Source organism: Ascaphus truei, chromosome 9, assembly GCF_040206685.1.
Source record: "Ascaphus truei isolate aAscTru1 chromosome 9, aAscTru1.hap1, whole genome shotgun sequence".
NCBI classification, from domain to species: domain Eukaryota; kingdom Metazoa; phylum Chordata; class Amphibia; order Anura; family Ascaphidae; genus Ascaphus; species Ascaphus truei.
The window spans coordinates 59,933,413-59,960,451 of NC_134491.1; the positions used below are offsets into that span (position 1 = coordinate 59,933,413).

General features: G+C 47.2%; 2 protein-coding genes across 3 annotated transcripts in view; both read right to left on the minus strand.

Moving 5' to 3' along the window:
* Positions 1–561: 561 nt before the first annotated feature.
* PM20D1 (peptidase M20 domain containing 1) lies at positions 562–10,992 on the minus strand. 2 transcript variants are annotated; one of them, XM_075615149.1, is made up of 13 exons: positions 10,664–10,992; positions 9,434–9,520; positions 8,687–8,919; positions 7,967–8,053; positions 7,267–7,400; positions 5,833–5,952; positions 5,541–5,616; positions 4,959–5,020; positions 4,659–4,737; positions 3,986–4,057; positions 3,337–3,502; positions 1,779–1,878; positions 562–1,473 (listed from the first exon to the last, which is right to left on the minus strand). In XM_075615149.1, the coding sequence occupies exons 1-13, from the start codon at positions 10,911–10,913 to the stop codon at positions 1,344–1,346; spliced, it is 1,596 nt and encodes a 531-aa protein (XP_075471264.1). In that variant the 5' UTR covers positions 10,914–10,992; the 3' UTR covers positions 562–1,343. The 2 variants fall into 2 exon arrangements, with proteins under 2 accessions (XP_075471264.1, XP_075471265.1); XM_075615150.1 differs by having other exon boundaries at positions 10,712–10,991.
* Positions 10,993–11,908: 916 nt separating this feature from the next.
* The window catches only part of SLC26A9 (solute carrier family 26 member 9), a 52,902-nt gene continuing 37,771 nt past the window's right edge, over positions 11,909–27,039 (minus strand). Inside the window, exons 13-21 of the mRNA XM_075615151.1 lie at positions 23,265–23,371; positions 21,876–21,945; positions 20,691–20,783; positions 19,660–19,767; positions 18,720–19,007; positions 17,145–17,199; positions 16,320–16,465; positions 15,169–15,243; positions 11,909–14,095 (exon numbers count right to left, since the gene is read on the minus strand). Of these exons, the coding sequence (XP_075471266.1) occupies positions 14,048–14,095; positions 15,169–15,243; positions 16,320–16,465; positions 17,145–17,199; positions 18,720–19,007; positions 19,660–19,767; positions 20,691–20,783; positions 21,876–21,945; positions 23,265–23,371 (990 nt within the window). The 3' untranslated portion in view covers positions 11,909–14,047. The remainder of the gene's footprint in view (positions 14,096–15,168; positions 15,244–16,319; positions 16,466–17,144; positions 17,200–18,719; positions 19,008–19,659; positions 19,768–20,690; positions 20,784–21,875; positions 21,946–23,264; positions 23,372–27,039) is intronic.

Here is a 27,039-nt window from a genome sequence, read left to right on the forward strand (position 1 = left end):
TCCGTCGCGGGTGCCCATAGGTGGCGCAACCTTAACGGCGCTGTGCAGCGACATGACAACTGAAATCGCTGAAGCCAAGGATTTTTTACTTTGGCCAGCGACGGCAGCGTGATGTCAGCGTCACGTGAGCGGTTCAGCCAATAAGGGTGAACCACTTGCGTGAGGTCACAGGCCACGCCCCCTGTTGCCCTCCCGAGGGGTCCTGTACCTAGTGTAACAATCGCTATGGCGACGTGCGACGTCACGTGGTCACGTCGCCATTACAATAAACTCAGCCTTTTTGCAGTAAATAATCCCCCGAAGCCACACGTCGGCAGCCGAAGAGCTAAATGTTTCATGATCCGCCAGCTCCCCCTTTCGCGTCTTCATTGCGACAGTGCATCAAGCAGCATCTTTAGCCGTCAAGGGTTAAAATAGGGAGCACCCCCCAATCCTCCCTTATAAAGAGTAGCCACCTTTGCTGAAGCCAGCTTAATTTTTGGTTATATCTCACACAGGGATTATGACATTAGGGCTGACGAGGGTGGAATATAAACTAGAATACAGAAATAAATACCAGTGTTACCAAAACAATTTTTTAATTTAAAAGCGGAATTTATTCATCATTGTACTTTACATATAAATTCCATTTTGTTTTTGTGTCGCCTTTTGGCCTACAAAAAAAACACCAGTGTGCAGGCCAGGTTAAAAATTGTCAAATGAACACCAAATAAAGTGCAAAAATCAATCTTTAGAATAATTAGCCTAAATCAATTATAATAAAAAAAAAAAAACCATTCAGATAAAATAAGCAGCAGAATCGCAAGTCAGTGAAAAAAATAAATCTTGTGTTCACCACAACGGCAAAAATGCGTGTGTGCCAAGGTGCTTTGAATAAAGATAAATCTCATCCACAGATGGTCTTTTGTTTTTTTTTATGGCAATCCTAGATCTTCAGCACAGGTCCCAATAACCCCTTCAGTGCAAGAGGCAAGAGGCAAGAGGACCGAGAACCACAACTGGACCCGACTGCTCCAAAACATTAGGCATTAGATGAAATTATTGGATTAAAAAGGGATGTAAAGCCGCAACCCCGCACAAGCGGGTTTAACTCCATATAATGTTGCACTTTTTCACGATTGTCTTAATCTCTAGCAGCTGAGGTTACCATGGTAAGCATTGGGTTGTGGAGTCAGCTCCATTTTAAACTCCCGGGCACTTAATATTATTTCAAACCCTTAGATCTCCAGAATGAAGCATCAGATTAAAAAAAAATAAAAACCGCGCAGACTGCTGTTTTAATAAGAATTCCCACTGCATGTTTGCTCTTGTTTAATTGCGAGGCGGTTTCAATTCATCCAATCCTATAGCTCATGGGCGGTGCGGTGAGACGTGGGCACCTTATCTGCGTCGGAATTCTGAATCAGCTGGTAATAAAACTGCACGAGTCGTTCAAAGTCCTCCTGAGCGATGCGCTCGTTCAGCCCGTGAATTCTGTGAGGGGAGAAATAATAATAATAATAATAATAATAATATTATCTTCCAGGTAGGTTCCAATAGGATTTTTTAGGTCACATTTAGGGTTGCGTGCCAACACAGAGATGGCAGCAGGAATGAGACACAGGGGCACAAGAAGAGGAGCAAAGGGACACAGTGACACAGTGACAAGGACCAGGGGAGGGGGGGAGAGGAGGAGGGAGGGAGAGAAGAGTCAGGGTTCAGTGACATAACATATGGTGCTGGAATGGGGGGAGAGGGAAGGAGAGGGTAGTTAACCCCTTCAGCACCACCTCTCTTACCTGCTCATGTCCTCCGGTTTCAGCACCACGGGGGTGAATCGGTAGATGCTGTTGGTCAGGTTGACAAAGTGCCGGCTGTCTGTGTTTCCAATGCACACACCTGAGAGGGAACGGGAGAGATGTGCAGGTTGTTTCGTTGAAATTTCGTAAACTAGGTAAAATTAGATAATTTTTTTACGAAGACTTTGGTGAATTTAAAAGACATTCTGCTGACTCGAAGTTCCAACAAACAAGCAAATAGCATCAGGTCACATGGACCTTTTTTATTCAACCATTGTCGCAAAGATGCGGGCAAAAAAGTCACTAAATGTAGCAGTAAACTGGCGGAAACGTTTCATGTAAAGTCTATTATTCTGCAAAGAATGCAAGACTAAAAGGAGAAAAGCGTGAAAAACGGCACAAAGCAAAAATGTGAAGATATTTGCGCATTTCTACAGCCCTCAGCGAAGGAAGACTCGGGTCCCACTGCATTATACAGACGGGGTTCACAGGGTCATCACGTGGCTACCTTCAGTGCAAAAGAGGCCAGCAATGTATTTCAGATAAATGTGCTGCCTCCCAGCAGAGGTGATAGAGCAGGGGTGCGCAAACTGGGGGGGGGGGATTTATTTGGGGGGGCGCGGCGGTTGCAGAGGCCCCGCACTCTTCCATGAGGCATTTAAATTAAATGCCGGGGGACCGCGTGAGGCCTCTGCAACCTCAATTTACCGGAATTCAGCCGGCTTCTTGTCACATCGCCATGACAACGCAGTAATTTCATGTGATGTGACGCGGCGTCATGATAACGCGCGGTACATGATGTGGCGGGGTCATGTGACCCACAGCGTAATTTGATGCCAGGTCACAGGAGAAGGGGGGCGCGAGCACTGGGGCTGGCAGGCAGGGGGGGGGGGGGGAGGCGCTCCAAAATTTTGCACACCCTTGTGGTAGAGGATAGCACAGTAAGGGAGTTCAAAAAACTGCATCACAAAGGGATCCTAGATATGGAAGAAACCAAAGGATCTAACAGGGCGCTCATTTCCAGCAGGGCGTTCGTTAGGCATCTCCAATGGGATCGGCAAAATGGTTTTTGTAATGGTGAATCCCAAACAGTATAGTGGGGTCCTGAGCCCGAGTCAGGACTGCGCACTTACTAAGGCCCCCAACTGCACCTTAGCGTGAGTGATATAACTTTCAATTACAGCAGGAATGTCCAAAGTCGCTCCCCACAATGCTTTGCATCCACAGCTGCAAGGCATTGTGGGGCGTGAATGTACAAACTGCCGCAGTGAGCAACAGCTAAACCACCCATGCTGCCTGCACACATCGAGGTGCAGGTTGGGACCTTATTAAGTGTGTGTCCCCCACACGAGCTCAGGACACTGTATTGCCCGGGATCATTGAAACTGTTTTGTTAGCAATAGCCTGAGTAGGTAACAAGATTGGGGGTGCACAATGTCAAAAAGATTGGGAACCAGTGTAATAGGGTCTGAGGTTTCACAGTAGAGTGGAGACTTGGTCTCATCTGCTGATAGTTTCTATGTAACATTAATAATCTATATTAATATTATTCACTCACCCGGTGCCACTGGGGCATCTGAGAAGACAGCGTGGATAGTGCGCTGCAGAACTTGGTACCCAAAGTTCCCCTCGTCATAGGGGCTGACAGGCAGAGGATTGAAAGCTTTCAGAACAGCAAGCTCCACTCTATCGTCCCTGATGGTGTTCCTCACAATGTCCAGGACCTGCAATGTCAGAAAGTATCTCCCACCTCTGCTGGGGATCTGTACTGTGCACCTACTGAATAACGGTTTAACTTTTCTCATGTCTAAGATCACCAAGAGTGCAACAGGAAGCGCGGGAGTAATGCTCATGACTTCCTGAGGGGGGCAGTGGAAGGAGGGCAGCCTGGTGAGGGGAGAGCGGAGAGGAACACCGTTTGGGTAAGATGTTGGGGTCAGAGTGTTTCCTTGGGAGGAGTTTTCCATTGGTGTATAACATGAGCGGGGAGAGGAAAGGGTCTAGGAGAGAGAGACAGGGCACGATAGAACGACGGACACTACTTCCTGTAAGCCGCCGACACCTGTGTAACTCTAATTTGTCTGTATACAAGTTTATTTTATAGCCGGTCCTGTGAGTGATGATACTAAATTGACAACATTTAGGGGAGAATCCCCGATCTATCCGGAACGGTGGGCTTAGAACGTGTAACCCATGTGCTTTCTTACCTCCTGCACGGTTTGTGCGGGGTGAAGTCGGAAATCCACAGTTGCGCTGGCAGAGGGTGGGATCACGTTGGACTGTGGAGGGAAAAGTTAGTCATTGTCAATGTGTTTTAGGCGCAGGTGTGTGAAATGTACAAGGTTAAAAGTGCTAGTAGTCGTGTTGGTCCAGGAGAAGTGTTTTACGTTGTTGTGCCCTTCAATAAAGCAACATATGAGTTCTTTATAAATTAAACGATAGATTACAGAGCTTTCAAAACCTCACAGGTCTCTTCTTCTTAAGTACACATAAGAAAGAGGCCTGTGAGGTGTGAAACGCGTGGTTCACTTCAATCCCATCTATACAGATCTCTCACACTAGCCCATTAAAAGGTATCACAACCTGCATCAAATCTACAAGGACAAAACGAGGAGACAGAAAATATGGCAAAAATACACACCACTGAAGTAGAGAGTACAACCCACCCATTGCTCACAACCAACTTCCTGTCCCAGGGCTTGGGAGATAACTTGGAATTGCCTAGATGCCCACAATATTACCCCCCCCCCCCACACACATTTTCTATGCATAAGATAATCAATAACGAACACTGACAAATGCGAGCTGCCGGGAAGTGTCTTCCGCCCCTGGGAAGGATGCTGTTTAGGGATGGGGAAAAATAACCCCTACTCATTTCACCTTAATTCCTGCGTTGAAGAGTGTGAGGGCTGTGGTTGTTCGAACAATCGCGTTGCTGGAAGATTTCAGCTCTAGAATTCTAAACACAAAAATACGGTATGATGCGTACAATAAAAGGGACAGGTGTTAGCCCTGTGCCAGACACCCAGATGTGCTCACAAGTGGTACATTTAACCCAAATATATATACATATTTAAACTCATTTTCATTGAAAATCAACAACTCATGCTACATTTAAACAAATATGTTCCGCATGCGAGCCCCTCTCTGAGAGCTGCAGTGAGGGGAAGATTTACTGACCTGCTGATGAGAGGAGAGAAGAGCCAAAGGTTTGCCATCATGACGTTAAGAGGGAAGACGAACTATAACAGAGAAAGACACACACCTTTTGTACGGCCTTTCCACGTTTAATGCACACCTTTTTTATTTTGTTACATGGATGGGACGCAAGGGGGTCCCTGCATTTGAACTCTGAAATTTCAGTTCTGGGGATCCCCCCGCCCCCTTTCCCAAGATACTTGCCACAAAATGTACCCCCAGTAATTCTGTTGCAAATCACCCGGTGTCACGCAGGCCAATGGAAAGCTGCGACAGATAACGTCCTGGCTTCCTTTCGGCCTGCGGCACATTGGCGATGCACACTTCCATTTTCACTATGTAAGGGGGAAAAAAATGGATTTATTTTAGTAGGATTTAATCTCGGCTCCCCCTTTCTAAGCATAAATCTATAAAAAAAAATATGGTCAGACTAGCTTTCCCACAACTTGAAATAAATGTAGTACGACAGTACTGCTACTTTTTATAAGCCCCTTGGGTATATCTGTGAAGCTCTGGGGATGGAGTGTGTGTGCGCAGAGATTGAAGCTGAAGTTGAACTCCGACCTCTCCTGCCAGCTGCTCAAACATGGCTCCTTCCGGACCAGCTCCGAACATATTGGGCATCGGATTCTGCTCCAGCCTTACCGGGGTGAGAAGAACAGATTAAGGCGTGTGATGGTGACGGGGCATAAAGACAGCTTTGCCCCAATGTTTAACAGGTTTACAATTCGTTACAATCAGGCACAGTACCGCTGCTTTTACTTAGACACCTATAGAATAATAAAAAAAATAATACAGAAATACACATGAGAAGAAGGGAGAGATGCAGTGTCCTTGGGCCTGTATGGTTGGTCACCTGGACACAGCTGCAGCGAGGATCCCAATGCTGGTCTCAGGGGGAGGCATGGAGGAATGACCGGGTGCTCTGTTCACCGTCAGTTTCAGGGTTATGGAGCCTTTCTCAGTGGTGCCGACCCTAAAGACAAACCATAGGCAGTGATGAGGGAGGTCTGATCCAAACACAGATCTTCTGTGGGTAACAGTGCATCCTAAAGCCCAAAAGGTGTCTGGGTAACAGTGTATCGTAAAGCCCGAAAGGTGTCTGGGTAACAGTGTATCGTAAAGCCCGAAGGTATACGAGTAGCAGTGTATTATGAACAAAAGGTGTATGCGTAACTGTCATGAAACAAAGGGTAACAGTATCATTAAGCACTAAGGTGTCTGGGTAACAGAGTATCAAGAAGTACAGTTGAACAATAGAGAAAGATGAAGTAAAGATGTTAATAGGTAACAGAGTATCATTAAGCATAAAGGTTTATTTATAACACAGTGTCAACCGATTATACAGCTACACGGGTAGCAATGTTTCCTCAACTGCTCTGCGATGTATTCCACTCTGGCACCAAAGGAGTTAAATCCTGCAACAAACGCACATCGGAGGAAAAAGTGTTAAACATTATCTTAAGACACTTAAATTGTGCACAGTCAAAGTCGGCGGGATGCAGCAGCCAACACGGAGAACCCCCAAACTTCCATTACCCGCAGGCAGGCTTCGGCCTTCACCAGCCAGAGCAGAAACAGAGCCAAGGAGAGCTGGTCACTGAAGTGGTGCAGTGAGGGCCACTGCACAGTAACAGAGCAGGAGTGTAGCACCCACATAAGCAAAAAAAGCACAGGGATACAATGTGAGCGTGATATACAAGAGTCCCCACTCCTTGCACTGTGTATACCGGTGTTAAAGCAGCGGTTTGTGTTAACCCCCATTTTTTAAATTTTATTATTATAATACCTTTTTGCCATTTCCATCACGGTTTCTATTTTTACAATCTGATGCTTTGCTCAGGAGATAGAAGTGTTTAAAATACAGTGCACAGGGGGTTAAAATGAAGCTCTCCCAGAGCCCAGTGCAGTCTCAAAATATAAAAAAGTGACCATAGTAACTTCAGAAGCTGGAAAATAAGGTAATAAAGATTTGTAACATTATTATTTTTTAAATGAGCAGGACACAGGGGGGGGGGGTACGACACCAACATTATACTAGTTAAACTCATATAGGTTTCTGGGGGGGAGGGGGGATTGCTGCTTTAATGTGGTTGTACTGTGCGTGTATGCGTTATGTGCAGTGGTTAAAGAACAGCAGTGTTCTGGCATTAGAGGTCAAGTGGCAGAGGGCACATTAACCTCTTCACTGCCAGAGGAGCCAGAAATGCATTGCTCTTGGTAGAATAACCATGCAGAAGAGCTTGCGTACTAATACAGTGCCTTATGCCCCTGTAAAGACTCGACTTACAGGGCAATGGGTCTGCGTACGCCTTGGATAACCCTGTCCAGGACTGCCAAGCCCTCATCCAGTACAAAGGCCAGCGCCACACCCTGTGACTGCAGCTTCGCCACAATCTTCATGGCTCCTTTGTGCCCGGACACCTGGAACGGGAGCAGAATGAGGACTCGGGCTCGATGCAACAACCAATTTACAGACACGAAAACCCGCACAAGAAATACGCTTTTATACACAAGGGAGTCAGGTACCAAATACTTCCTGCTACTAAACTGAGGTGGAAACAGATTGATCAGGAAGACAGCTATTAGAGAGGCAATTTTTTTAATTAGGATTGAAGCAGGGGGTCTCCGGAGCTGAATCCCATTTATTTCCGCCCCTGGGACCCCCTGCTTCCGGAGATACTTACCTCCGTACTAGGTGCCCATAGCAGTTCCGCTCAGCTCGCAGGGATCACGTATCGGCCGCTTTTCAACGTTCCCGTGCCCTGCGGGCCAATAGCAAGCTGCGATGTCATCCGGTGCGGCTTCCTATTGGCCCACGTGACGTAGCAGCTTTAAACTGCAGAAGATACCGCTACCCCCTACGGAGGTCTATATCTCTGGAAGCAGGGGGTCCCGGAGCTGAAATTAATGGGGTTCTGCTCCGGCGACACCCTGCTTCAATCCTAATTTTGGTGTTACCGAGCATTGATCATAAATGGGGTGCCCACCTCCTCATCGTGTCCAATTCCCACGTAGAAAGACCGGCGAGGTTTGTAGCTTCTCTTCAGAAGGAATTCCAGAGCTTGAAGAATTCCCTGCAGAACAAGGCCAGGAAAATGGAGACTTTAAAAGGTGCACATATAATGTAACAATCTAATTGGCTTCCCCCAGGCCAATCTAACCGTGCTAAAAACCAATATTTGGCTGCTTTTCTTTTGAGTGAAATTAATAACAAATTTAATTTTTAGGGGCACCAGAAAGGGGGATTGTTTGTCAATTAAGTGTTTTCTTCAGCCTTATAACCACCATGTCCTTATGAGAGGGGCAGTAAAGATAAGAAGAGGGGAGAGGGGAGCTCAGGCTGCCCATGGCCCACCAATATTGTATGTGACATCAGGCATATTTCTATCTCCCTGTGCCCTTATTAACAATCTGTCATTCATATACAATGTCACATACAATGTCTTCCCTTCAGAGGCTGCCCTGTAGAGCAGACAATGAGATCCAGACTCCACATCAGAGGTGGCTGCATGAATCTCTCTAAAAGAAGAGATGCAGGGTACCTTGATATTGCATTTATACTGTAGTAGGTAAATATCACTAGCTTTGAAATTGTTACACGGTATTCAATTCTCATCTGAATTTTACAGCTTCTAGAGCTAGAGGCATTGTACAAAATATAAGTTACAGTTATCCACTTAGGGTTTTTGGTTGTTTTTCAGACGCACAATGACGCAGCTTTTGTCATCCAGAGTGCCTCGCCCATAGATGTAGCCGTTGTGCTCCTCTGCAGAGAAGGGTGGCACATCCCAGCCTTCGGATGTGGCTGGCACAACATCGGAGTGGGCGAGAAGCATGTATGGCAGAAGACTGGGGTCTGAGCCTCGTACGGTGAAGAGGTGACTGTAACCTGCCACAACCTCATGCTGGATTAAGCTGGAGGAGAACACCCCAGGAAAGACTGCAAGGAATAGAATTATACAATGTAATCCAACTATAGATTATGTATTAACACCTCTGGGTGGAATATTAAGACATCAGGGCTGAGGAAGTAGTTTAGTAGTAAGAACACAGACATGGAAATGGATGGAATCTCAGTCAGTTTTCTCGGTGACCTTGGGTAAGTCACTTTATCCCCCTATGCTTGGGGCACCAAAACCAGACGTGGCATGAACAGTGTGACTGCAAAATTCTAATAATTATAATATATATATCTGTATGAGATTGTTAGTACATTCTAATAATACTGTGGCCTGGGAGGGGTGTAGGTGGGGAACCCATTTAAATTTAATGGTGGGGGGGGAGGGGGGAAATGATATATAACCTGAGGTAGAATTGAGGTCCCAAAAGTATATACCAGTAACATCCCACCATCATTAGCACCTGTTTCCTGCAATGAGCCAGAAAGCGTAAGACTCATATCTCCCATGACCCAAAGACCCTGAGTTTGGTGTGACTGGGAGCAGGATTTGTACCTTTCCGGATGTATTCCCCAAACTCGGCGAGGGCCGTGGTGTTCTGCTCCTCTTCCGAGAACGAGACGGTGGGGATACGAATGGCCCCTAATGAAAAAAACAGGAGTAACTAATGAGGGTCTCTTTCTGACCAAGGTCAGTGGTATGACACCGGAGGCTGTCTCAGCAGTGTCTCTGTTCTCATTAAGCAATGTCTGATTACATCAAGGGTGGTCTCATGACTTTCTGTTCTGTCTCTGTCCCCCCTCCCCCCCCCGTCCATCTCTCAGATTTATTGATAAAATGCTTTACCAGAAAATAATACATTGAGAGTTGCCTCTTGTTTTCAAGTGTATCCTCCTGGGCACACACAGAGTTATGATGACAAGACATGGTTACATTAACTGAGCAGAGGTTATACATTAGATTTACAGACATTTCATGGACAGTTAGAGATAATATATGCTATGGGCGTATGTAACAGTTACAGACAAGAATAAAATGTGAGCTGAAGTCTTGAAAGGACTGGAGGCGGCTTTGAGTCTCAAAGGTTGTTCAAGACATAAGGTGCAAGGTAACAGTACAGGTAACCTGCAGTCTTTCCACCAACCCCCCCTCCCTCTCCCACCTCTCTCCCCCCCCCCCCTCTCCCACCTCTCTCCCCCCCCCCTCTCCCACCTCTCTCCCCCCCCCTCTCCCACCTCTCTCCCCCCCCCCTCTCCCACCTCTCTCCCCCCCCCCCTCTCCCACCTCTCTCCCCCCCCCCCCTCTCCCACCTCTCTCCCCCCCCCCCTCTCCCACCTCTCTCCCCCCCCCCCTCTCCCACCTCCCCCTCTCCCACCTCTCTCCCCCCCCCCTCTCCCACCTCCTCTCCCACCTCCCCCTCTCCCACCCTCTCCCACCCCCCTCTCCCACCCCTCTTCCCCCCCCCTCTCCCACCTCTCTCCCCCCCCCTCTCCCCCCTCCCCCTCTCCCACCTCTCTCCCCCCCCCCCTCTCCCACCTCTCTCCCCCCCCCCCTCTCCCACCTCTCTCCCCCCCCCTCTCCCACCTCTCTCCCCCCCCCTCTCTCACCTCTCTCTCTCTCCCTCTCTCTCTCCCTCCCACCTCTCTCTCTCTCCCTCCCACCTCTCTCCCACCTCTCTCACCTCTCTCTCTCTCTCTCTCTCTCTCTCACCTCTCTCACCTCTCTCTCCACTCCCTCCCCTTAGTGCCTCTCTCAGATGTCCCCTCTCCCCCCTTTGCCTCTCACCTCTCAGTGCCTCTCTCAGATGTCCCCTCTCCCCCCTTTGCATCTCACCTCTCAGTGCCTCTATCAGCTGTCCCCTCTCCAGCTCCCCCAGCTCGGCCCCCCGGACACCCTCCCCCTGCCAGGGTCCGGCTCTCCTCCTCTCCTGCAGGGTGTATGTCCTGATTAGCAGAGCGCTCACAAGCACCCCTAGGCCGACCAGTGACAGCCAGAGTAGGGCGCCCCCCGCACACCTCCAGCGGCTCCGCGACATCCCGACCTGTCACCCGCAGCAGCGACACCCTGTGCCAGGACTGAGCACTATAATCCACCTACAGCCACAGCACACCAAGATGACCCATGCGCCGCAAAGCACTCCGGGAAATGTAGTTTCTATGAAGTTCTGATTTCCTGCACTGTCAGCTGCATGTGACCTCATATTACCCCATGACACCTTAATACAGAATACCCAGAGCTTGCCTCCTTTATTATTGTTTAATTATAAAGTGGCAACATGTAAATAAGACATGTAGATATTATCTGAAAGGCGTTATGCCCTTAATAAATATATGTATTTGGGCTAAGCAGCTATAAGCACTTAACATAATGGCAGCTGTGACATCCAGGGATGCAACTCAGCAAAATGATATATATTTTTAAATAATTATTTTTGTCATGTTTTTATAATCACTGGTTTATAGAGCAGTTGCTACCTGATTGTGCTGTATCCTGAGGCCAGCAGGGGGAGCACTGTGACAGCATAATTAGCAGTTCGGTACAGACAAGAACTATGGTGTGTGCATATGTATGTATGTATGTATGCCTGTTATAGATATAGATATAGATATATATATATATATATATATATATATATATATATATATATATATATATATATATATATATATAATATATACACACACACACACACACACACACACACACACACACACACACACACACACACACACACGTTGATAGGCACTGTCCTTTCTAAAGTAACACTATCCCAGATTAATAAAAATAAAAATCGAAATATATTCCACATTGGGGCAAAGCGCTGCTACAGGAAGAGAGAAGAGGAGGACTGTAAAATAAATTCCCCATTAAAAAAAAGAAAGAAAGAAAAAGGGAACATGGGACTGTGTAAATAAAAAGTAGCGGTACCCTGAGTTTGTCTGACAACTCTGGCAGTGAAGGAGTTAACAAGCACAGGCAGCGTGTGCTGTATATCGACAGATACCACAATAAAACCAGCCATGACAATAATAATTTATTTCATAGTATAATACAGCATAGCGTACATGCACAGCCTGCCTCCATCCCGAAGAGCTAGCAATCTAATTTCCGGTACCCCAGGTATGGGAGAGATAAAATGACCTGTCCAAGGTGAGATGTTGTTCCTCCACTTCAATGACTGACCTCACCTCTCCCCTGAGTCTCTCTACACACATGGCAAAGGAAAGTGATGCTATATTGCTTCCCAGGCACATTATCTTATCATTAGAATATGAATATATTAAACCTCCCTCAATAATCACCCTGATCACTGCGAGGCAGCCTGAATGCAGTAGGGTGTGTGCATCAGTTATTACTAAACTGATTCATGTGGAGTTTGAGTCTCTTATTGTTACGATACCATATTTTGGTGATGTTTCAGAAAGCAAGAGGAATCATTGTAGGGAGCAGTTAAATGGAGCAGTAGGAGGAGCTAAGTGGGGGGTGTGCCAGTTTCTAAATCTCTTCTCTCCTTTTTTGTGTCCATGTTTCCCTAACGCTGCCTTTTGATAGTGTCAGAATGATACAAACATCCTTATTCTATAAACGTAGCCAACTCCAGTCCTCCAACCCCCCTCCTCCCAACAGGTCAGGTTTTTAGAATATCCCTGCTTCAGCACAGATGGCTCAAGCAGTCCCTGCCTTCAGCACAGGTGGCTCAATCAGATGCTCTGTCTTCAACTGAAGCTGGGATATCCGGAAAACCTGACCTGCTGGTGGGGGAGGAGGGGCGGGGGTTACTTGAGGACTGGAGTTGAGCCCCCCTGAACTAAACTATTAACTTCAATTGGGCTTTTTTGTGCGGGAGGTCCGGATTGGTACTATCACACTTTATAGAATAAGGCCCATAAACCTCTGTGTCTGCAGCTTTGCTAACATTGTAGAGTTAAAAATGCAAGAGTCAAACTATAATGTCCATCAAGGTCAATGGCTACTATTGGTTATTACTGACCATTCAAATGGCTATCACTGCTTAGTGACCAGTACACTTAAATGTATGAATTTTCACTGTGTGAAAGAAGGGAGTGGAATACAGAGGGAGTGGAATACAGAGGGAGTGGAATACAGAGGGAGTGGAATACAGAGGGAGTGGAATACAGAGGGAGTGGAATACAGAGGGATCGACATCAGGGTGAAATAAATAACATTGAACAGCTAATTTCTTTGTATATGTACACTATAAACATGTTGCACCTAATTTGTTCCTCTCAGCCACCCTACAGTAATAACTTATGGTCTTTATTGGAGTGAGCAGCAGAGCACAGCAAGTCCTGTAAGTGGATACAATGTAACCACTCCAGTGCTAAGGGGGCTTGCAACTCCAACTGATGTTGGAGGTGAGTGAGTCTGCTGTCCAGTGAGGGAAGCTCAGTAGACTGAGTGAGACTGCCTTCCAGTAAGTGGGAGTAGTTACTAATGAGCGAGACTGCCTTCCAGTGAGAGTAGGTACTAATGAGTGAGACTGCCTTCCAGTGAGTGAGGCATTTCTAATGAGTGAGACTGCCTTCCAATGAGCGAGTCACTCCCAATGATTGAGACATTCTTCCAGTAAGTGTGAGTCACTTGTAATGAGTGAAACTGCCTTACAGTGAGTGAGATACATTTCTAATAAGCGAGACTGCCTTTCAGTGAGGGAGTCACTCTTAATGAGTGCGTGCCTTCCAATGAGTGAGAGTCACTGCTAAATGAGACACTGTCTTCTAACGGGTGAGCCTCAGTCCAAATACGTGTGACTTCCTTTCTCTTTGTTGGGCTACCTTCCAATGGGATGCATTTAAATGAGTGAGGTTATCTTCCAAGAGTGATACTCCAAATGACAGAGCAGGCTGGAAGTACGTTCATTGGGTCAGGAATGAAACATGCGGGTCTGAGGTTCCAGCTGGAAGGCCCCTTTCCTATTGGCTGAAAGTCTCTGGACATGAATCTTCTGCATTTTTTCCCCGACTCCGTTTGTTCTGCTGTTGGCTGAACACCAGCCAGTGTCATTGTCCCATTGGGTCAGGGGAAACGAGATGGGAGGTTAGGTGTGAGCTTATCACAAAGTGACATGTCCTGGTGCCAGTTCTGATCTGCTGGCGAGGTGAGGGGGAATCTGATTGTCTGGAGGACACTGCTGGGGTTGTGGGACCCTCACAGGGCTGTCTGGATTTCAGCCTGAAACATACTGCCAAACATCGCCTGGGAAATGAGACAAAGGGAGAGTGAGAGGAGCATCCCAGAGACACATCATCGGAGATTGTTAGCTACGGCCCCAGTGCGCGTGTTGCGCACGCGACGGGGTGCCTGGCGGCGCTCGTTCCCTGCATCCGAGCGTTCTGAAGGACTTCAGATCACTTGCTACTGGGAGGCGTGGCGGGGGCGCGGCCATGACATCACGCGGCTGGTTTGCACTCATTGGCTGAATCGCTGCCGTGACATGGCCATCGCTCGCCCGATGCGCCAAAAGACAAAAATCTTGTCTTTTGGCAAAGCGAGTCACGTATCGCGCTTTCTGCAGGCGCGCAGGCAGTGACTGGGGACGGCCCCCTAGAGGGCTGTATCTTGTTCGCGCTGCGAACGCCGTACCGTGCCCAGCCGTGAGCAGTGGGGACGTGGCAGTGAGTGATGAAGAGAACAAACTTCTTCAGAATGCAAGTTAATTCATCATTACCCAGCCGCACACCAATCTGATAAAAGGCTATGGTTTCTATCTCCTGTTAGTAACACTTCCCCGTACAGTATGTAAATTGAAGGAGCATTGGGATTTTGCAAAGGGACAAGGAGACACAGACATTCCAAAAATAGCCATGTATAAACATCAGAGATGTTTCACCCTGAAATATATCATTCCCGTTCAGTGGTGGAAGGGCCAGTGATGTGTAAGAAGGGGTTAATTAATACACCCACATTACAGCACTGTGTCCTGTCTGTACTTCGCCCATGTCTCTGCCACCCTATGCTTGTTCTTTCTATGCCAATGACTCTTTGTCTACTGCAGGATAAAATGGAGGACTGCCGGACAGTACAGGCAGTCCTCGGTTATCCAACGGAATCCGTTCTGGAAGTAGCGTCTGATAGTGAAACCGTTGTAAAGTGAGTCCCGTGTTAATCAGTGGCGGTGAGTGGTGGATAACGCATTCCGGCGTCGAAAAACAGCCCTCAGGGTTGCATTGTAACGCGTTGGTTATGCCATTCGTTGTAAAGTGAAACGTTGGAGAACGAGGACTGCCTGTAGTGTTGTTAGTGAAGATAAGTGAAGCCGAGAGACTCACCTCCTCCAAGTTGGGATATTCTTCACTGATCTCATCCTGTGTGTCCTGGATACGAACCTCAGCGTCACCGGAGCCCTGAAAGACACATCACAGAAAGGATGGAATAGCAGAGTGTGCAACATGGCAGGACTCAGTGACAGAGCTGCGTTGATGTATTTGTGTTGGTGTATGTGATGTCATTACCAGGCGCTGTAGGATCATTTTAAGGTGCTGTAAGAGAGTGGGCATCTCAGGTATGGTTTTGGAAAAGAGAGCTTTGTTTGTTTATTTATTTTTTAAAAAAAAGTCTCCTTAAAAGGTCATCAAAGAACCACTAGTGGTATTTGTAGATAAGGGCAATTTCCTATTCCTGAGGGGTAGTTCTCAAACCCAAAAGGAAAATCTTTGGTGATAATAAACCTAGAAGTAGCTGAGCTGCAATCTGGGCAATTATAGCACACTGATCACCCTACATAGATAAAAGGAGGGAGTAGCAGACAGAGAGAGGAGGGGGGAGGGAGAGAAGGAGGGAGGGGGAGAGAGGGGTGGGGAGAGAAGACGGGACGGGAGAGAGAAGACGGGACAGAAGAGGGGGGAAGGGAGAGAGAAGAGGGGGGAAGGGAGAGAGAAGAGAGGGGGAGGGAGAGAGGAAAGGGGGGGAGGGAGAGAGGAAAGGGGGGGAGGGAGAGAGGAAAGGGGGGGAGGGAGAGAGGAAAGGGGGGAGGGAGAGAGGAAAGGGGGGAGGGAGAGAGGAAAGGGGGGGAGGGAGAGAGGAAAGGGGGGGAGAGAGGAGAGGGGGAGGGAGAGAGGAGAGGGGGGAGGGAGAGAGAAGCGGGCGGGGGTGAGGAGGGAGGGGGAGAAGGAAGGAGGGAGAGAGAGGGAAAGGTAAAAAGGGATGGAGAGTGTGTGATAGATGGAGTAAGAGGAATCTGAAGAGACGAGAAGGGAAAGAAAGTTGAAAAAAATGGTGAAAGACAGAGGGAGACAAAAAAATAGAGCGACAAGCAGGGAAAGAAGAATAGAAATGGAGAGAGGGAGAGAGAGAGCGATAAAGAGAGAGAGAGGAGAGAGGAAGAGCTAGGGATAGAAGGGGTGAGAGAGAGATTTGTTGGTCCACAGTGAGTGCAGGATGAGTGTAATTCGCGCCCTCTCCTCACAAGGTCAGTTCATACCTTCCCGGTGCAGGCTGTGTGTCTGGCTCCCGTGTTGTTGGCCAACGCGTATAACACAGCGTCGTGCACAGTGAGGAAGAGATGGTTCCTGTCCAGACCCCCCTCAGCAAACACTCCCCCAACCTCAATGTCATCATACACCTGAGCTGGAATAGATACAAAGAATCACCTGAGACCCAGACCCCAAATGTGCCATGGAGCTCAACCCCACACACCTGCACTCACCCCACACACCTGCACTCACCCCATACACCTGCACTCACCCCATACACCTGCACTCACCCCCATACACCTGCACTCACCCCCATACACCTGCACTCACCCTCACACACCTGTACTCACCCTCACACACCTGCACTCACCCAATACACACTCATTCACCTGCACTCATCCCATACACCTGCACTGACCCCATACACCCTCATACACATGCACTCACCCCATTCACCCTCATACACCTGCACTCAACTCATCCACCTGCACTCACCCCATACAACTGCACTCACTCCATCCACCCTCATTCACCTGCACTCACCGCAGACATCTACACTCACCGCCATACCCCTGCATTCAACCTTATACCCCTGCACTCACCCTTATACCCCTGCATGTACCCAATACACCTGCACTTGCCAGGATACACTTGCACTTACCCCATAAACCTGCACTCACCCTTATGCACATGCACTCACCCTCATACACCTGTTCTCACCCTCTGACACCTGAACTCACCCTCATTAACCTGCACTCACCCGTATACAAATCCACCCTCCCCATACACCTGCACTCACCTCGCATAACTGTGTTAATCTGGAGAAAAGTTACCTTGTACATCTGCGAGGAGGAAATTCACCCCGATCCTCTGGTAACTGGTAGACATCTGGGAGAGAGAAGATATGAGGCTGCAGCAAGCACTCACAGGATTACATCACAGTGAGTGTGACATTGTGCAGTGTGAGACACTACAGACTGTGTGGCATCGTACAAGGTGTATAATAGGTATAGATAAAACGTGCACTCACATAACCTCCTTGTTTGGAACGGCCTGTGGTGTACGCCATGCGCCAAACGGCGCAGTCCATAAAGCAATGCATTCTCCTTCCAAGCAGGAAATAAAGGCAGCACTCTGGAGGACTAAAATTGAATTTATTTAAAGTGAAATGAGATCGACGTTTCGGTCCATGGTTAGGACCGAAACGTCGATCTGATTTCACTTTAAATAAATTCAATATAAGTCCCCTGGAGTGCTGCCTTTTTTTCCTGCTTGGAAGGAGCATGTACAGTTTGGGTGGCCTCGCTCTAACCTGAAGTGGGTGATTGCACTGTGTGCTGCCTGGGAAAGGCTAGAAGCAGAAAAAGTACACTGGGGAACTAGAGAGAAAGACTTCCCTACGTGGCGCGGCCCAGTAACGGGTAATCATAAGCGGAGCGTGTCGCTCCTGCAGGCGCCTACACACCAGTGCTCCTAGCGTTGCGAAATCGAGAGAGATAAGACGCCTGCAGGAGCGACACGCTCTGATAATGATTATTCATTATACACTTGGCGCCACACAACACAGCCTCCATGCGCGATGTGGATAGGAGCACTGCTGCACACACTGCACACAGAAGCTTTCATGCTCCCATAATGGCTACGGGGCATTACATGGCATGGGGGCATTACAGCAGCGGGACACAGTACAGTACAGGGCTTCATTTTTTATGCACATTGAACTCACTTTTATATCTCAAAACATTTTTTTCGTGCTTTGATGTACCTTAAACGTGGTACCTAGGCTTAACTGAAACTTCAAAATGATATGCCTGTTGTCCTGTCTCGCTGGGATAAAAATATTATATCTTTCTATGCTTCTCAGTCAGCACTACTGCTGTTTATTGCTACTAAGGCCCATTTTACTAAGCAGTGCTATTCCATCAGACACCTTAAAGTCCATTCTGGAGTCATAGGGTGTCTTATGGCAGGGGGTGTGCAAAGTGGGGAGTGCGCCGCGCTAGATTTTCTGGGGGGGGGGGGGTGGCGTGGCTGTTACAGAGGCCCAGGGCTTCCCCGAAGGTATTTAAAATAAATGCAGGGGAACGCGTTAGGCCTCTGTAACTTCTTAACATACCTTGGTTCGTGCGACGCGTCTCCATGGCAATGTGACGTCATTTGATGATGGAGCCGTGCAGGGGGTGGGGGGGAGGAGAAAGGGGGGCGCATGACACTAAATTTGCGCACACCTGTTTTATGGAATAGCACTGAGTAGTAAATATGGGCCTAAGTGCTATGTGACATCCCACAAGCTGTAACATTGTGACAATGTGTCATAACTTGGAAACAAAAACCATGGATGGAGTTTTGTATGATAAATACAATATATCAATTATACATGCATTAAAATGACAGTCTGTATCCAGTACCTTCCCCAGGGCTTTGATCCCCATTAGGTCTACGAAGCACACCCCGCTCATGTCGATGATGACAGTATGGAAATTGACAATGGGAGGGGCCGTGATGATGGGATCTTCTATCTGCTTTGGTGTGAGCAGCCCATTTGGAATGTTCCCTAGCGGCGGTGACTCCACAGTCAGGGTATTGGATGCTATGTAGCTGATCGTGCTGCTGTTCCCATTCACGGTGCTGTTGTTGTTGGAGTCAGTGGCTGAAGCTCCGTCAAAGTCCTCCTGGAGCTCTTGTAAAGACAAAGTCTGCAACATGGAGACCAGAACAAAGGGAGATGTGACATAATGTATCCCTAAAGGTCAGAGATTGGGTGGACTTTAGCAAAAGTCTGTGGGGGTTCAAGAGTTGGTTTGGTTGGGTGAGGCATTCTAGAGTTGTGTATAATGTTCTGGGATTCTAGAGCTGGACATTGGATTTAGACATGGGTACAATACCGTATCGGGTGCACTAAGGGTCTACAATACGTTATAGAATTTTATATTGGACCCATGGAATTTTACAGGTGACTACTGGATTCTTGAGTGGAATTGTAAACCTGGGTAGGTGGATCTTTTTCAGATTCTAGAGTTCATATGGGTTCCAAGTATTAGCCATGGTATACTAGTGTTAGCAGGGACATTCAAGAGTGAAATGCTAGCTTCTCTAGTAGCTGGTAGGTTCTAGACTGGTCGATATGATTCTAGAGTCTTCTACTGCATTCTAGAGTGGTTCACAATGTTCTGCTCTCTCCATGAGCTTTCAGGGAACTCACAATTTTCCTTGCGTTCTAAAGAACTTTGTTATCTCTGGACTAAAAGAGAATACAGCAAAAGAGGATCTTATGTAGGATCTTCCACACATATTTCCCAATCCCCTTCACATTCATTGAGGCGCAAAAGTCCTGTAGAGCAGCCTCACCTTACTCTTCAAGAAGAGGGACCCTCGCTGCCTCTTGTGCTCTTCCTTCTCTTGCTTCTTCAGGTATTTCTTCTTGGACAGGTAGACCTTGATGGGGTCCAGCCCAGTCTGCGAAGGAAAGAACCAATTAGCTCCCGTTCCATGAGGATGAATATTATTATTGTTATTATCCATTTTTAATGCAAATCTTAATTTCAAAAAAAGTTTCATCCAAATTTTAACCCAAAATGTAACACAGGAAGTGAAGGGGTTAATTCTGTAATGTTTTATATACAGATATTGCTGTTGTTCTATGTAAAGATGCAGCTCTCCTTGCACGTTTATGTATTAAATAATTCTTCTGCATATTTTACAGTATGGTGTCTATTTTCACCTCTCTAGCTTCTTTCCCAGCTCACTGTTTTTTAACTAGGTGGTTGTTAAAAAATGAGCCCAAAACCAAAGTCAATACGACTGCCAAGCCCCTCTTAGGCCGCGATTATAGGGGCGGCGTGCGCGCTCGCGACGGAGCGCGTGAAGTCACACGCCTCTTGCTCGTGCGAAACATGCTCTCAAGCTGGAGGCGATGCAGAGCTGTGGTGGACGCGTCACCAGGCTGGTTCTCCCTCATTGGCAGAACCTCTCACAACACGCGTCTTTAACGCTGCAACAACTATTTCATTTGTCTCCTCATTTGTTATCTGTCACTCCGTAGCGCTTGCTTGCGCTCGCGGTCGTGCGCACTATGTGTGCCTTCATTGGTCTACATTGATTTGTTCTGGCGTCGCACGCATGCGTGCCTCCACTATAATGGCGGCCTTATTCGGTGACAATACTTGACTTCAAATTGCCTTATCAGAGGAGCTCAGGATTAGACAGCTTGTCTGATAGGCTCTTTGAAGTCTGCATGGAAAAGAGTTCTGTGCTAGCTGGTGGAGTGGAGAGGGGGAGTATAAGCAGCAGGATTTGCCAAGTGGAATCTCTAGTGCAGACTTTGGGCCATTAAAAAAGAATAAATCTCCAATCACAAAGAGAGGAGGAGAAAACGTTACCTTCTTAACAACTTTCTGCCGGAATATCTCAGAGTTGGCAAAATATAGAGGGGAGCAGTAGGTGACAATCTTAATGCCATCAATGGGCTCAACCTGTGAGGGACAAGACGGGGACAGTCAGAGGGGGACGAGGGATATTTGGGACAGTCCAGTGGGAGGTCCACTCTACTGGTACAGTGTTTTGAAACCTAGAGGGGGTAGGAGACATACAAGGGTGGGAGGGGAGGGGGGCAACATGACAAGAGGTACACAGACAGTGACAGAGAGGGGTGTAAGAGGATAGCAGTTATTATTCTGTATCAATAACCCAATTAATAAATTCCACATGGGACTCTTCATCACAAATGACACGGGTCATCCTTGCAGGCTTCTGGGGCAGTAAGGGGGTCAAAGGTTCTGACCACATTTTTACTTATATCATCTAACAAGTCAACCCTGAATATTTTCACATAACGCACAATACACGCTGCGTTTGGGAACGGAGGATTTCAAATTGATCAAGATGTAGAAAAGGAAAAGGCTGGAGGAGCCTCAGTGTCCACTCTCCTAAGGGATGACCTTGGGCAAGTCACTTTAACCCCTTGTGCCCCCGGCATTAACGATAGATTGTAAGCTCTAAAGGGCAGGGCTTCATTGTGCCTGTGTAAATTCTATGTACAGCACTGCATACACTGTCAGCGCTATGTAACAAAAATCATTCTTGGTAAAGCAGGCATGCGCAAACTGGAGGGGGCAAGATTTTCCAGGGGGGGGGGTATGGGCGCAGAGTTACAAAGGCCCCGTGCTCTCCTCCAGGGCATTTAAATTAAATGCCGGGGGACCGTGCGAAGCCTCTGTAACTTCTCCTACCTGGTCTTCAGCGACGCGTTGCCATGGGAACTTGGCGTCTAATGACACAGCGGGGTCACGTGACGTCACATTGCCACATGATCCCGCGACATCATGTGACGCCGGAGCCGAGGTGGGGGGGGGCGTGATCAGGGGAGGAGAGCAGGCAGGGGGGCGCAGGGAGAAAACTTTGCGCACTCCTGATGTTAAGGCAAGAAAGAGAAATAGGAGGAGAAATGGTGGGAACAGGTTGGGCAGGCGGACAAGTGAGTGAGCGAGAGACAGGCAGTGAATGGATAAGAGGAGTGTAGACACGGGTATATGGCAAGTCAGGTGGGTTATAGGATGTATACTCACCTTACTGTACACTTTAGGATTTTTGTAAATATCAGTGGACATCACCTGACCCAGGGCGGAGCCGTTCCGACTGTAACAGGAAGGAGAGGAAAATATGAACTCTTGTAGTGCCAGGCTGCTGCAGCAGCATTGACTGGAGTTGGGGGACCCTCCAACATGCAGCATTTCCTCCGCAAACACCCGATGCGTTTCATGGGTTTTTCAAATACAGTTCCTAACGTATAACATGGAAACTCACAGTGACCAGGAGGGCCTGCGGGAAATAAATATAACACAGGCAAGGACCGCAGCGGCTATGCCAATGCTGCACTGATCCGGGAACAGGGATAAAGCAGTTCATAGTTCAAAATCTCAATGTTAACCCTGTCACTGCACTGCAATGTCTTGCTGTCTCTTCGGGCGAGTAAGGGGTAATTGTTGACCAGAATTACAGTCCCACCTGCTCATTCCTCCCCTCATCCATCTTCTTCTTACATAGATAGGAAGCAGGGTGTCGCAGGAGCGGAACTATTTTAATTTTAGCTCTGGGGATCCCTTGGTTCTTGAGATACCTACCGGGGAAGGTGCCGCGTCCCCCTCCACGGGAAACAAAATGGTGGTTGAAATCACCCGTGTGATCTGGGGGATTTAAATAACCAGAAAGTACTGACAGCACCTCCCCGGTAAGTACCCAGGAGGTCCCCAGAGCTGCAATTACAACTGTTCTGCTCCGGGGAATCCCTGGTTTCCATCCTGGTAACAAAAGGGTGGAGAGCCGGGGGAGGGAGGAGGAGGAGGAGGGTTTCTTTAATCTACTGGAAGATCTGACAATTGATATGTATGATCAGCAACGTGAAATGTAAGGTTAATTAACCCCTTTGGTATCTGAGCGGTCTGCCCTGTAAAAAGGAAAAGTAGGACTTACCTAGACAGCAGCCCTCCTCCGGCAGCGTCACGGCGCCATGTGACGTCACGTTGCCATGGAAATGCAGCGTCATATGATGCTGCCGGAGGCAGCCTGCTGCGGAGTAGGTAAGAGCGCCCGCGCACACGTTCATGCACACACATCTCTCTGCCGGTCCGGAGGCCCCGTACTCCCTCCTCTCCCTCCTGTCGGCGCTGGAGGAGGGGGGACCCCACGCTCCCTTCTCCAGCTCCCGCCCCCCCCCCGGTGAAAGTTGGATCCTTGCGCCGACTGAAGGGAGAGGAGGGAGTGCGTGGCCCCCACAGGCGTGAGGCCCGAGGCAGCTGTCTTGCTCGCCTTGCCCTGAGGCCGTCCCTTTGTGTCTGCAGCACTGAAAGGGTTAATCGTGTCTCATTTTTGCCGCTCACTGGCAGCCTTTTGGGCTATGACGACTTCGCCGCGAACGCAAGGTCGTTCTTATGAAAAGGGCGCGAGACGGAACTTACAACTGGGTGTGAAAAACGACCACGAGCACGGAAAATCCCACGCCAACCGCCAGTCCGTACGGCAGGCCGAGGATGAAGGTCGAGAAGAAGCTGACCAGCCAAACACACTGCGGAGAGGAGGAACAGGCAGAATGTAAATAGAAATGGGCAAATGTGTGAAATTCAATTAGATCTTTATTTATTTTTAACCGTATTTGGAAACTTTTGAAAGTTCTCTTAATATTCTGAATAGTATTTCAAAATATTTGAATATTCTCTCATTTCCAAATATTCTTTCCATTTTTTTTTCTAACTTTGGAATATTTTTACAGTATTTGGGGGGTGGTTGCAAGTTTTTGAATATTCTCCGACTTTTTTCGAACTCCTGCAAATTTGCAAATATTAACAAATGCAAAAAAAAAACCCACTCAACATTTTTGCAGTGATTTAGAATTATGGCAAAACATTCGTCTATCTCTCTGACTCCCTCTGACTCCCTCTGTATCCCTCTCCATATCACTCTCTATCTCTGTATCCCTCTCCATAACCTCTCTGTCTCTGTATCCCTCTCCATATCCCTCTCTATCTCTGTATCCCTCTCCATATCCCTCTCTATCTCTGTATCCCTCTCTAGCTCTGTATCTCTCTCTAGCTCTGTATCCCTCTATATATCTCTCCATATCCCTCTCTATCTCTGTATCCCTCTCTATCTCTGTATCCCTCTCTATCTCTGTATCCCTCTCCATAACCCTCTCTATCTCTGTATCCCTCTCTATCTCCATAACCCTCTCTATCTCTGCATCCCCCTCTATCACTGTATCCCTCTCCATATCCCTCTCTATCTCTGTATCCCTCTCCATAACCCTCTCTATCTCTGTATCCCTCTCCCTCTCCATATCACCCTCTATCACTGTATCCCTCTCCATAACCATCTCTATCTCTGTATCCCTCTCCCTCTCCATAACCCTCTCTATCTCTGTATCCCTCTCCATAACCCTCTCTATCTCTGTATCCCTCTCCCTCTCCATATCCCTCTCTATCTCTGTATCCCTCTACCTCTCCATAACCCTCTCTATCTCTGTATCCCTCTCCCTCTCCATAACCCTCTCTATCTCTGTATCCCTCTCCCTCTCCATAACCCTATCTATCTCTGTATCCCTCTCTATCTCTGCATCCCCCTCTATCACTGTATCCCTCTCCATATCCCTCTCTATCTCTGTATCCCTCTCCCTCTCCATATCCCTCTCTATCTCTGTATCCCTCTCCATAACCCTCTCTATCTCTGTATCCCTCTCCCTCTCCATAACCCTCTCTATCTCTGTATCCCTCTCTATCTCTGCATCCCCCTCTATCACTGTATCCCTCTCCATATCCCTCTCTATCTCTGTATCCCTCTCCCTCTCCATATCACCCTCTATCACTGTATCCCTCTGGCCTCTCTCTGTGGGGCCTATTCACAAACAGTGATAAGTGGTTTAAAGGGTGATAAATGCCTTTATAGCGTGATACTGCCTACTCTGCTATTCACAAAGCAATGATAACAGTGCAGTATCGCGCTATAATGGCTTTTTATCACCCCTAAAACAGCCAGAGACAAAAAAAGTCGTCCGATAGGCCCAAAAATGTCAAACCCGCCATTTTTTGCCAGTAACTGCTATTCACAAAACAGTGATAAGTTTATCGTAGCATAAACTCTCGCCATCTTTTTTCACCAGCTAAAGGCTGGGGCAAAAGAGATTGAGACATGCATAAAAGCATTATTTATTTATGCTGTATTTTGTTCGTCACAACATTGATACTAGAGGCCGACGTGGGCCTCCGGGGGTCCTCGGGTGGTCCCTTGGGTGTCTGGGGGTTCTTTGGTGGACCCCACAGGTGTCCAGGGGTCCTTTGGTGGTCCCCGTGGGTGTCCATAGGCCCCACAGCTGTCTGGGAGTCCTCAGGTGGTCCCCGCATGTGACTGGGGGTCCTTGGTTGATTCTCACGGGTGTCCAGGGGCCCCATGGGGTTTGGGGGTCCTCGGAAGGTCCCCGCGGGTTTGTGGGGGTCCCCACTGGCCTGCAGTACCAATCCTGTGCCGAAAAAATAAAATATGCAATACCCTGCTATAAAGACCCCCCTACACCCCCCCAACACATGCAGTACAGTAATGGGCAAAATTACTATTATCCAGATAAAGCATCAACCAGCAGCATAAAGTAAATAACATTTGCACTTACCCCTGCCACGATGAAAGCCGTCCTCATCTTCATAAACGTCCTTGTCCTCCATTGCCAGCAACAATGCAATAAAAAAAGACAATCTAATAGACCCATACCCCTTAATCACCTTAGCGGTTAGTAACCGCTATAATAATTAAGGGGTTAACCCACCCTCCCCCGCTACTCTCCCACCTTAACCGGGGACACCAACCCCACCCTCTATCCCCACTACCCATTGATTGGCACAGTGTTAAAGCATGCCCATATAATATGGGCATACTTTACCACAAGAGCAATAAATGGGGAAGCAAAAAAAAGGCACAAAGTCAAACACATTACATAGAAAAAGCAACACATAAGAAATGCAAACAAACCAATTGATTGGCACAGGGGCACATCATGCCCATATACTATGGGCATGATTTAACACTATGGCTGTCAATGGTCAACCTAAAAAATAAACAAACAACAATATCCAATTCAATAAAAATATCACCAAATAAACAACCATAAACAAATAAACCCAACAAAATTACCATCAATCAATAAAGCAACTACCAAATAAGCACCAGAATTACAAATTGAAACACCCCCAAAAAATCAATAAATAAAAGAAAACTCAAAATAAACACCATTATTAAAAATCAAAAGACCAAAAATTAACCGCATTTGAAAAGCAAACACCAAAAAAACCCAGAAATAAACAATTTAAAACACAACAAAAAATGCCATAATTCAAAATCAAAACACAAAATAAATAGCATAAATATTTAAAAGCAAAGAACCAAAATACATTTAAAAGAAATAAAAGCTAGCATTTGCCAAAAAAAAAGCATTGCTTGTCACTGTATGTATAGCCCTAAAGGGCATACATACATATATTGGCAATCAATGAGCAATTAAAAAATTATAAATAAATAAAAATCAATGAAAAAAAACTGCAAAAAAATAATAACATAAATTCAATATTTTTTCTTACCTTTAGATGTCTTCATCCTCTGATTCCAGGGGCCTCAGGAAGCTCTTGAACAAATCCAGGATCCACAACAGCCTCGGCCCTCAGGTAAAGTCCAAAGTCCTTTTCTTCTTTGTTTTCTTCTTCCTTTATCTTCATCTGTTAATTGTAATCCAATTGTGGGTCGTATTTCTTCTTCTTTATCTTCACCTTCATCTTCATCTGTACTGGCATCACACATCCATGGGGGGGGGGGGGGAGAAGGGCAGGTGTTGCCTCTTCAGCTCCATGCCTTCAAATGAGACTGCACAGTCTTTTATATGGCCTGTGATGTCACATATGAGTGAGAAATGGTTCCCACATCATCTGATTGGCTCAGATAACCATGTGACTTTTTTTTGGTAGTGACGTCATGTAAAGGGAGTGATGTCACATCCTTTCCAAAAATTTACTCACATTGTTTAAAACAACCAATCAGATTGTGGAAATACATCTCACAATCTGATTGGTTGAAGTAACGTGACGGCAGCCATCTTAGTTTTGGTGACATAATCTTAAAGGGTAAGGAAGCACAGCCTTTCTGATTGGCTGGCTTCACTCCCTTTACATAACGTCACTACCAATTTTTTTTTAATAAAAC